Consider the following 13009-nt stretch of genomic DNA (forward strand, 5'->3'; position numbering starts at 1 on the left):
TGACAGACCACTAGCAAGACTAATAAAGAAGAAAAGAGAGAAGAATCAAATCGACGCAATTAAAAATGAAAAAGGGGATATCACCACCGACCCCACAGAAATACAAACTACCATCAGAGAATACTATAAACACCTCTACGCAAATAAACTGGAAAATCTAGAAGAAATGGATAATTTCCTGGACACTTACACTCTTCCAAGACTAAACCAGGAAGAAGTTGAATCCCTGAATAGACCAATAGCAGGCTCTGAAATTGAGGCAACAATTAATAGCCTACCAACCAAAAAAAGTCCAGGACCAGATGGATTCACAGCTGAATTCTACCAGAGGTACAAGGAGGAGTTGGTACCATTCCTTCTGAAACTATTCCAATCAATAGAAAAAGAGGGAATCCTCCCTAACTCATTTTATGAGGCCAACATCATCCTGATACCAAAGCCTGGCAGAGATACAACAAAAAAAGAGAATTTTAGACCAATATCCCTGATGAACATCGATGCAAAAATCCTCAATAAAATACTGGCAAACCGGATTCAGCAACACATCAAAAAGCTTATCCACCATGATCAAGTGGGCTTCATCCCTGGGATGCAAGGCTGGTTCAACATTCGCAAATCAATAAACATAATCCAGCATATAAACAGAACCAAAGACAAGAACCACATGATTATCTCAATAGATGCAGAAAAGGCTTTTGACAAAATTCAACAGCCCTTCATGCTAAAAACGCTCAATAAATTCGGTATTGATGGAACGTACCTCAAAATAATAAGAGCTATTTATGACAAACCCACAGCCAATATCATACTGAATGGGCAAAAACTGGAGGCATTCCCTTTGAAAACTGGCACAAGACAGGGATGCCCTCTCTCACCACTCCTATTCAACATAGTGTTGGAAGTTCTGGCTAGGGCAATCAGGCAAGAGAAAGAAATCAAGGGTATTCAGTTAGGAAAAGAAGAAGTCAAATTGTCCCTCTTTGCAGATGACATGATTGTATATTTAGAAAACCCCATTGTCTCAGCCCAAAATCTCCTTAAGCTGATAAGCAACTTCAGCAAAGTCTCAGGATACAAAATTAATGTGCAAAAATCACAAGCATTCTTATACACCAGTAACAGACAAACAGAGAGCCAAATCATGAATGAACTTCCATTCACAATTGCTTCAAAGAGAATCAAATACCTAGGAATCCAACTTACAAGGGATGTAAAGGACCTCTTCAAGGAGAACTACAAACCACTGCTCAGCGAAATAAAAGAGGACACAAACAAATGGAAGAACATACCATGCTCATGGATAGGAAGAATCAATATCGTGAAAATGGCCATACTGCCCAAGGTAATTTATAGATTCAATGCCATCCCCATCAAGCTACCAATGAGTTTCTTCACAGAATTGGAAAAAACTGCTTTAAAGTTCATATGGAACCAAAAAAGAGCCCGCATCTCCAAGACAATCCTAAGTGAAAAGAACAAAGCTGGAGGCATCACGCTACCTGACTTCAAACTATACTACAAGGCTACAGTAACCAAAACAGCATGGTACTGGTACCAAAACAGAGATATAGACCAATGGAACAGAACAGAGTCCTCAGAAATAATACCACACATCTACAGCCATCTGATCTTTGACAAACCTGAGAGAAACAAGAAATGGGGAAAGGATTCCCTATTTAATAAATGGTGCTGGGAAAATTGGCTAGCCATAAGTAGAAAGCTGAAACTGGATCCTTTCCTTACTCCTTATACGAAAATTAATTCAAGATGGATTAGAGACTTAAATGTTAGACCTAATACCATAAAAATCCTAGAGGAAAACCTAGGTAGTACCATTCAGGACATAGGCATGGGCAAAGACTTCATGTCTAAAACACCAAAAGCAATGGCAGCAAAAGCCAAAATTGACAAATGGGATCTCATTAAACTAAAGAGCTTCTGCACAGCAAAAGAAACTACCATCAGAGTGAACAGGCAACCTACAGAATGGGAGAAAATTTTTGCAATCTACTCATCTGACAAAGGGCTAATATCCAGAACCTACAAAGAACTCCAACAAATTTACAAGAAAAAAACAAACAACCCCATCAAAAAGTGGGCAAAGGATATGAATAGACATTTCTCAAAAGAAGACATTCATACAGCCAACAAACACATGAAAAAATGCTCATCATCACTGGCCATCAGAGAAATGCAAATCAAAACCACAATGAGATACCATCTCACACCAGTTAGAATGGCGATCATTAAAAAGTCAGGAAACAACAGGTGCTGGAGAGGATGTGGAGAAATAGGAACACTTTTACACTGTTGGTGGGATTGTAAACTAGTTCAACCATTATGGAAAACAGTATGGCGATTCCTCAAGGATCTAGAACTAGATGTACCATATGACCCAGCCATCCCATTACTGGGTATATACCCAAAGGATTATAAATTATGCTGCTATAAAGACACATGCACACGTATGTTTATTGCAGCACTATTCACAATAGCAAAGACTTGGAATCAACCCAAATGTCCATCAGTGACAGATTGGATTAAGAAAATGTGGCATATATACACCATGGAATACTATGCAGCCATAAAAAAGGATGAGTTTGTGTCCTTTGTAGGGACATGGATGCAGCTGGAATCCATCATTCTTAGCAAACTATCACAAGAACAGAAAACCAAACACCGCATGTTCTCACTCATAGGTGGGAACTGAACAATGAGATCACTTGGACTCGGGAAGGGGAACATCACACACCGGGGCCTATCATGGGGAGGGGGGCGGGGGGAGGGATTGCATTGGGAGTTATACCTGATGTAAATGACGAGTTGATGGGTGCAGCACACCAACAAGGCACAAGTATACATATGTAACAAACCTGCACGTTATGCACATGTACCCTACAACTTACAGTATAATAATAATAAATAAATTTAAAAAAAAAAAAAGAGTGGGAAAATATATACTATGCAAATGGAAGCCAAAAGCAAGCAGTAGTACCTTATTCTTAAATCACAGAAAACAGACTTTAAATCAACAGCAGTAATAAAGACAAAAAAGGTCATTATATAATGATAAAGAATCAATTCAACAAGAAGATATAACAATCATAAATATATATACACCTAACATCAGAGTTCTCAGATTCATGAAACGAATACTACCAGACCTAAGAAAAGAGATAGACAGCAATACAGTAACAGGGGAGAATTTAACAATCCACTGACAGAGTTGACAGATTGTCAAGGCAGAAAATCAACAAGGGAACACTAGACTTAAGCTGGTCTCTGGAACAAATGGACCTAACAAATATTTACAAAACATTCTGCCCCAAAAGTGCAACATATATATACTTCTCATCAGCACATAGAACATTTTCCAAGATAGACCATATGGCAGGCCACAAAATAAGTCTCAACAAATTTTTAAAGATTTAAATCATACCAAGTATCTTCTCAGATCACAGCAGTATAAAACTAAAATGAATTTTAGGAGGAACTCTCAAAACTATAAAAAATAGTTGGAAATCAAACAACCTGCTTCTGAATGATCTTTGGGTCAATGATGAAATTAAGATAGAAACTTAAAAACTTTTTTGAAAGGCATTATAACAGTAGCACAAAGTATCAAAATCTCTGGGGTACAGCAAAAGCAGAGCTAAGAGAGAAGTTTATAATGCTACATGCCTACATTAAAAAGACAGAAAGATCACAAACTGACAAGCTAATGTCATGCCTCAAGGAACTAGAAAAACAAGAACAAACCAAACCCAAACCTAGAAGAAGAAAAGAAATAATAAAGAGCAGAACTAAATGAAATTGAAACCAACAAATACAAGGATCAATGAAACAAAAAGTTGGTTATTTGAAAAGATAAATAAAATCAATAGACCAATGGCTAGATTAACCAAAAAAAGAAGAAAGAGAATTTAAATAAGCTCAATCAGAAATGAAAATGAAGACATTACAACAGATACTACAGAAATGTAAAAATATTATTCAAGATTACTCTGAACACCTCTAAGCACACAAACTAGAAAATCTACAGGAAATGGATAAATTCCTAAAAACATATAACCCCCTAAGCCTGAATCAGGAAGAAATAGAACTCTTGAACAGACTAATAACAAGTCTTGAAATTGAATTAATACTAAAAAAAAAAAAAACTCACAATAAAGAAAAGGCCAGAACTATATGAATTCACAGCCAGATTCCACCAGTCAGTCATAAAACTGACATCAATCCTACTGAAACTACTCCAGTGGATCAAGAAGGAGAGAATCCTCCCTAACTCATTCTACGAAGCCAGTATCACCCAAATACCTAAACCAGGAAAGGACACAACCAAATAGGAAATGTCCCTGATGAATATAGATGCAAAAATTCTCAGCAAAATACTAGCAAACCAAATCCAACAGCACATGAAAAAATTAATTCACTGCAATCAAGTGGGTTTCATTCCAGGGATGCTAGGATGGATAAATATATGCAAGTCAATAAACATGATTCACCACATAAGCAGAATTAAAAATAAAAACCATATGATCATATCAATAGATGTAGAAAAATCATTCAATAAAATCTAGCATCTCTTCCTGGTAAAAATTATCTACAAACTAGGAATAGAAGGAAATGAACGTAACTCAAAATAATAAAAGCCAGATACGTCAAACCCATAGCCAACATCATACTGAATGAGGGCAAAGTTGAAAGTGTTCACCCTAAGAACTAGAACAAGACAAGGGCGCCGAGTTTTACCACTTCCATTCAACATGGTACTGGAGGTCTTTGCCAGAACAATCAGGCAAAATAAAGAAATAAAGAGCATCCACATTGGAAAAGAGGATGTCAAACTGTCTCTGTTGGTTGTTGATATAAATGTATACATAGAAAACCCCAAAGACTCCTATATTTGATAAATGAATTCAATAAAGTCTCAGTGTACAAAATCAAGGTACATAAATCAGTACCACTGCTATATGCCAATAATGATCAAGCTGATAATCAAAACAAGAACTCAATCCCATTTATAATAGCTGCAAAAAACATAAAATACCTAAAAAATATGCTTAACTAAGGAGGTGAAACATCTCTACAAGCAGAACTACAAAACACTGATAAAAGAAATCATAGATGACACAAACAAATGGAAAAGCATCCCATCTTCATGGACTAAAAGAATCAATATTGTGACAATTACCATACTATCCAAAGCAATCTTAGGCTCAGTATAATTACTATCAAAGTATCAACATCATTTTTCACGGAATTAGAAAAAAAACACTAAAATTCATATGGAACCAAAAAAGAGCCTGAAGAGCCTAAGCAATCCTAAACAAAAATAACAAATCTGGCAATATCACATTACCTGACTTAAAATTACACTACAAGGCTATAGCAACCAAAACAGCATGGTTGTAAAATAAAAGTAATATGAAAGTAGACATATAGACCAATGGAACAGAATATACCCAGAAATAAACCCAGAAATAAAGCCACATATCTACAGCCAACTGATCTTCAACAAAGCAGACAAAAACATACACTGGGGAATGGATATCCCATTCAACAAATGGTGCTGGGAAAATTAGATAGCCAAATACAGAAGAATAAAACTGGATCCCTATCTCTGACCATATACAAAAAAATTAACACAATATGGATTAAAGACTTAAATGTAAGACCTGAAACCATAAGGATTCTGAAGGAAAACCTAGGGAAAAAACTCTTCTCAACATTGGCCTCGGTAAAAAATTTATGACCAAGACCCCAAAAGCAAATGTAATAAAAACAAAAATAAATAAATAGGACTTAATTAAACTAAAATACTTCTGTACAGCTAAATAAATAATCAACAGAGTAAATAGACAACCTATAGAATGGGAGAAAATATTCACGAACTATACATCCAACAAAATCCACAGGGACCTCAAATCAACAAGGAAAAATAAATCCCATAAAAGTGGGAAAATGTGAAGAGATATTTTTCAAAAGAGCCACACAAATGGCCAAAAATCATATGAAAAAAATGCTCCACATCACTAATCACCAGAGAAATGCAAATTAAAACCAAAATGAGATGTCACCTTACAATCAGAATGGCCATTAATAAAAAGTCAAAAAACAATAGACATTGGCATGGATGCTGTGAAAAGGGAACTCTTACTCACCGTTGATGTGTTAGGTAAATTAGTACAGCTTCTATGCAGAACAGTATGGAGAGTTCTCAAACAACTAAAGACAGTTCTACCATTTGATCCAGCAATCCCATTACTGGGTATCTACCCAAAGAAAAAGAAGCCATTACATCAAAAAGACACCTGCACTCACATGTTTATTATAGCACAATTCACAAACGCAGAGTTATGGAGTCAACCCAAGTGTCCATCAATGGATGAGTGGATAAAGAAAATTTCAGATATAGATATAGAGATATAGATAGATATAGATAGATTATGGAATACTACTCAGTTATGATAAGAACAAAATAATGTCTTTTGCAGCAACTTGGTTAGAATTGGAGGCCATTATCCTAAGTGAAGTAACTCAGAAACAGAAAACCAAAAACTGCATGTTCCCACTTATAAGTGAAAGCTAAGCTATGGGTATGCAAGGGCATATAGAGTGGTATAATGAACTCAAAAGTGGGAAGGGAATGAGAGATTGAATATTACCTATTGGATACAATGTACACCATCCAGGTGATGGGTTCACTGAAAGCCCAGACGTTACCACTGTACAATTCATCCATTTAACCAAACCCCTAGAGCTACTAAAATAAATAAATAAGGAAGAAAAGATAGCAGAAAACACAGGAATAGCCCACATGAATATTACTAACATATAGTTACCTATATACAGCATATATTACAAATCTCTTGAGGTCTTCTTTGTATCATTTGAATTCCTATTGTTGCTATAATGAATTATTCCAAGTTTACTGGCATAAAAGCAACACACATTTATTATTTTCCCATTCTGGAGGTCAGAAATCTGAAATTGGTTTCACTGAGCTAAAATCAAGGTATCTGCAGGGCCAGTTCTTTCTTGAAGGTGTAGGGGAGAATCCATTTTCCTGCCTTTTCCAGCTTCAACAGGCACCTGCATTCCTTGGCTCATGGTCCCTTTCTTCATCTACAAACCCAGCAACAGAGACTTTTCAAATCTCTCTCTCTCGGACTCTTGACAGTTCTGCCTGCCTCTTTCACTTATAAAAAACTCTGGTAATTGCATTGAGTCTACACTCAGATAATTCAGGATAATTTCCCCATCTCAAGATCCTTAATCTAATCACACTTGCAAAGTCCCTCTTACCAGGCAGGGTAACATATTCACAGCTTCCAGAAAATAAGATGTGGACATCTTGGAGGGGCCATTATCATGTCTACCACGAGGTATAAATTAAAACATCAGAAGCAGTTTTAAATTAATTTGCCTTGGACTTAATTATTACGTATCAATTTACCTTCGGGTCAAATAATATATGTGAGATTGATTCATCAACCAGAAAATGAAAATAATATTTTTAACAGAGTTTTTATACTAGTTGATTATTTTCTGCTGAAAGGCCTTTAAGTTGAATGTTAAAATTCTTATTATAAACTTCCACGTAATGATAGTTGGGTAGCAATAACAATAAACTGATAGTTTTCTGCCTGTAGCAGTATTTTGATGAGACTATTTTTTTGACTGAAACTCTTATTTTATATTTAAAAAATCACTGCATTTTATGCTGTTATTTGCTTCACTGAATTTTTTAATTGAACATGTTCTATTAAAGAGACTTTAAACCTAGATACAAATTTTTTTCTCTGTATACATTTTTAATAATCACATTTTTAACCTAACAACCTAAAGATAAATTTGAATTTCTCAAACTATTCAACCTATAGAGTTTTTCCTCTGTAAAACTGAAGTGATACTGAACAAAACTGCTGCAAAGACTAAATAAGATAATGTATCTATAACTGTAGCCCAATTGCTGGGCCATAACAGGTAGGTAGGTCTTCCATAAACTTCTGGCCTGATCCAAAATATATTCCAGAAGATTTGCTGACCAATACTGAGACAGGTTTCTAGAAATACTGCAGATGAATAATACTGTGGGTGTTGTTTCTTAGTAAACTTGACAAATTTTAAATATTTGGTTACTCTACGCAATGAAATAAAATTTTAACATGAGCATCCCGGTACTCTATTTACTAAAAATGGCTGTTTCTTTACATGATATATGACTAATGAGTCAAGCTATCCCATAGCTATACAAAATGATAACTTTAAGCATTTTTTATTTTATCTATCTAAAGGTGCCAATACATTGTGAAGAAAATTCTGTTAATTATATTTAATATAGCATATTCCAACTTAAAGTTATTCAAACTGAAGGCAAGTCTAAAAGACAGCAGTGCTTTAAGAAATAAAAGCCATAAAATAAAAGTTGTCCAGTGGTTATAAATTCCCTTCAAGTTGCATTATTTCACATTTCTTCTTGTAATCTCATGTTCCTAGCTCTTTAACTCCCTTTGATTAAATAATGTTCCTTTGCTTTCACTGTTTTCTTTTTGTGAACTTGTCAAGTCATCTTTGTCTTGTCTTGTATAATTTAAGAGACTTTTATGTAGCTCTCTGAGTGATTATCACCACACAAGTCCAACTGGGAGAATAATTTACGAGGTTCAAAATGAAGGGTCATTATGAATGCCATCTTTCCTGCAATGGATACGTACACTCTCTTGTTCATGCATGACAGGATTTTAGCTAGATCAAGGGAGATGGATGCTTTTAAATGAAGTATTATGAATGACATCATTGGTTACATAAAATAATTTACTTTTTTAATCTTTACATTGCTTAATAAGTTTAGAAAACTGGAAGAAAACATCTTTGGGTGTGGGTTTATCTGTAACTTTCATATAAGTATTTCTTTGGTAGAAAACACAATTTCAAAAGTTGTAGTTTTATGTCCTTAGGTTAACATCTAGTATCCAGTCATAAGCTGGAATAATATGCATAGTAAGTATTCTGCACAATAATACTAAATGCAGAGGAAAAGCAAAGAGAGTAGATTTTCTCAATTTTGAAGAGAGGTTAATTTTTAAGTGTTTTTACTTTATCAAAGTACTCCTGACTGGTGTTCAGCAATCATTGGTTCTAGTAATGTTTATTTGGCTTTCTCTTATCATTTCAGTGCCCAGTATCGTTTTTTATTACAACAGACAAATAAAATTACTTCTGATTAATCTCAATAGCTGTGATTTGTTTTATGAGTACTTCCCTTTCAACCTAACCGAAATCATAAATGTTTCCACGTCACCTTATTTTTTATAAGCACATGATGTAAGGCATACCAAATAAGAAAATATACCAACTCTAAGCAGAGGGACAACTGTAATAGAAAACTAAATCTTTATTTGAGTATATTTATGTATATATGTTCTATTATTTTAAACAGCCTGTAAACCTAAGCCTCTCCTCTTATCTAAAAATCATCCTTCCTCCTCTCATTCCCTTTGCCTTTTCACTAAACTCCCCTCAGGGTACTCATCTTGCTTTTCACGTATTTGTTTATGTGAGTAGTTTATGTTTTTTCACATGTCCTGAGCTCTTTACCTTACCCACAATGCCTTGACTGTAAAGAAATGATAGCTAACTTTGGTCTGGTGCCGTGGTTCAAGCCTGTAATCCCAGCACTTTGGGAGGCCAAGTCAGGCGGATCACAAGGTCAAGAGATCGAGACCTTCCTGGTCAATATGGTGAAACCCCGTCTCTACTAAAAATATATATATAAATTAGCTGGACATGGTGGCATATGCCTGAAGTTCCAGCTACTCAGAACACTGAGGCAGGGGAATCGCCTGAACCCAGGAGGCAGAGGTTGCAGTGAGCCAAGATCACGCCACTGCACTCCAGCCTGGCAACAGAGCGAGACTCTGTCTCAAAAAAAAAAAAAAAAAAATCTAAACCTGGGTCAAGAGCCACCAAACGCATGAGCATCACCCACATCTAGAGAACCTCAGTGCATGCATTTCCCCATGATGGATTTTCAAATCACCAAGTACTTCTTAACCTTCACTATTGTTATGATTTTACATTTGTTGTTCTACATATATGACTAATATCTGTCCCCCACCATACCAGAACATGCTAGTATTTTAGAGATGAGTAATAGCAGCTGCAATTTATTAAGCTTTTGCCATGTGCCAGGCACTGCATCTTATTATTTAATACTCAGAAAGATCTATGGGGTACCTACCAATTTACTTCCACTTTAGAGATGAGGAAAGTGAGGCAGAGAGAGGTTAGATGACTTGCCCAAGATCGCACAGCTAGTAAATAGTGGAGCCAGGATTTAAACTCAATGGCCGAACTCCAAAGCTTGGCTCTGAATGAGTGAAGAGATGCGTTTCTAGAAATCTAGCTTGGAGAGTCAAGAAAAGTAATAGGAAGGAGATGACATTTGATATATCTGGAAGGGCAAAGTGGGAAAGAAAGGAAACAATACACTTAGTGGAGACAACAACGTGGATAAAGTACTGAGGAATGGTGTACCTGCAGCATAATGGGTGCTCAAAAATGCAAATGAAAAAATGAATATCTTTATAGCCCATGAGTTAAAAGGTTTTGCACATCTAAGTGTTGTATGACTAGTGCTCTCTGTGTGTTTCTTTCTTTCAGTGCCACCGTGGGCCTTAATCGCAATAGCCATAGTCGCAGTCCTTTTAGTCCTGACTTGCTGCTTTTGTATCTGTAAGAAATGTTTGTTCAAAAAGAAAAACAAGAAGAAGGGAAAGGAAAAAGGAGGAAAGAATGCCATCAACATGAAAGATGTAAAAGACTTAGGGAAGACAATGAAAGATCAGGTAATGTATTCTTTCCACATTTCTTCTTAGATTATTTTGTTTAAAAACGATAAACAAACGGTTTATTATTTTATGCCATATAATTATAGAAATAAACAACTTCTGGACCCATATTGTTTTTGAGATGCTTTGCAAACTTGTCAGTCATTGTTCAAGATCCCAAAGCATAATGGAGGCATTTGGCAGGATTTTCCAATCTCCTGAGCATATAGAACAGAAAAGGGAATCCATGATCATCAGGTCCATCTTGATGGGTTTGGCATATGAGAATGATGCCTGAATAGTTTGATTACATCTGTTTAACCAGTCTTCATTGTGTTCAGAGTTAGAAAAATCAAATAAAAAGTCCTGGGTGTTTTTGCAGTTGGGCAGGGGATCTTTCTAATTTCTACTGTTCATAATTGCTGTTAAATAACTGAGTTTTACAGCTGTTCATCAAACTTGATGGAAGCTGCTTTTCCTACATGTCCATCCAGTTGAAAAATTAGTTCTCAAGAATAATGAGTTATATGGGAGAAGGGAGAGAAATATGAGCCAGTTCTAAAGAACAAGACAGGACAGAATTTTTGCCTTATAAAAAAGTTTTCTTTCTTATTTCTTAAAAGACAAAATTCTCATTTCAATTTAATAAGGACAATTACAACCATAACACTGGTTATAAAATCCATCTGGCTAGGTTATGCTTCCAAGCCCAAAAAAGCTATTTGGCCTGTTCTTTCTGTTGCTATCTGTTTTTGGCTAAATTAATTGGACAACTTGGTTCAAGATAACGTTTACTATTATTAATAATTTTTAAATGCCCCTTCATTTTTTAAATAATGTTCATATTGAATATCTCTTAAGAATATTTAATTCATATTTTAAAATTAAAATGTATATATACAGATTTTTTATAGAAATAACATTTCAATTATCAGTGTTTTCCATGAAATACAAAAGTTTTATTTATTCCCAAATAGCAAAATACATAGGCAGTTTTATAAATTCCTCTTATACTATTAATTACTATTAATCAAACTCTTAAACTTGAATTTCCTTAAGAACAATTTAATCAAGTGTTACAACAGGCATTTTAAGCACATTTGCGTTGTTTCCTAGTTCATTACACATTTAGGACACTAACTCCCCTTCCCAGCTTGAGTTTTAAACTCTTTTTCCTCAAAGACACTACAGTATCTATTGATAATAATTTCACAAAGGCTCATTTTTTACTTCCTGCATTTTTGTTTGGTTTTGGAGCTATGGAATGGATGGAATGCCTGTACTCATACTCAGAGAGTTTGGGACTGAGCCCGGAGTAGCAAGAGTTTGATTTTTCTAGTCACAAAAGCCAATGCATAAACGTCCAACTACAAGTGTCTAATAAAGATTTTTCTCTTCAGTTAAGTAGAAACTAAAATTTCAAATCATGTCTTTATTTCCACACTTTTCATAGCAAGTAGGACTTGATAAAGATTTATTTAAACAACTTATTGGGAGATTAAGTGTGGAAATAACCTCCTAGATGGACATGGACTGAATAATATGTATGTTAATTTTATCAATATTATGAAAACAATAATTTGACAATAGATTACTATCATTTTCATAATTATCATAAAATTTGAATGCGGTTTCACTGTGTTCCAGAATTAATTAAAATTACTGAATAATGTTAAGTGATAACTATAACATTTCTTCCTAGGACAATAAATCTATAATATTTGTGGGATTTGTTCTGTATGATGTAAGATTATAATTTATGGCATAGTGGTGGTGTTTATTACCCCTGTTATGACCTGGATAAATGACCAAGATCTCAAATATAGAGAATTAATGGGGGTTAATTTTTCATTGATGATCTATTTTTGGATGGGGAGAGACAGAGAAAATGATTCAAACAAAGAAATATTAAGAAGTCAGTGATAGTTTATAATAATCTGTTATTGCAAATTATTTAGAATGTCAACCACTCAAAAAGATGTTTTCAGTCATTTTAAGTAGATCACTTTGTCTACATAGGACATTAGCTAGGTCTTAATTTTACTAAGTTATGAGCAATTAAATGCACAGAATAAGATATAATTTGGACAGATGAATATACACTCCAGTGATAAACGTTTATATAACTTTTTGCTACTTTTTGAAGCAGACAAAAGTAGCTAATCATGGGTTCC

The 13009-nt window shown here is 34.8% G+C and overlaps 1 protein-coding gene across 4 annotated transcripts in view; it reads left to right on the top strand.

The window, feature by feature from the left end:
* SYT1 (synaptotagmin 1) overlaps nt 1-13009 on the top strand; it is a 600120-nt gene that overhangs the window by 416081 nt on the left and 171030 nt on the right. For all 4 annotated transcript variants that reach the window (XM_025402035.1, XM_025402033.1, XM_025402036.1 and 1 more), the window contains one exon: nt 10669-10853. In XM_025402035.1, coding sequence (XP_025257820.1) covers nt 10669-10853 — 185 coding nt within the window. The remainder of the gene's footprint in view (nt 1-10668; nt 10854-13009) is intronic.

The sequence above is a fragment of the Theropithecus gelada genome, chromosome 11, assembly GCF_003255815.1.
Source record: "Theropithecus gelada isolate Dixy chromosome 11, Tgel_1.0, whole genome shotgun sequence".
NCBI lineage: Eukaryota > Metazoa > Chordata > Mammalia > Primates > Cercopithecidae > Theropithecus > Theropithecus gelada.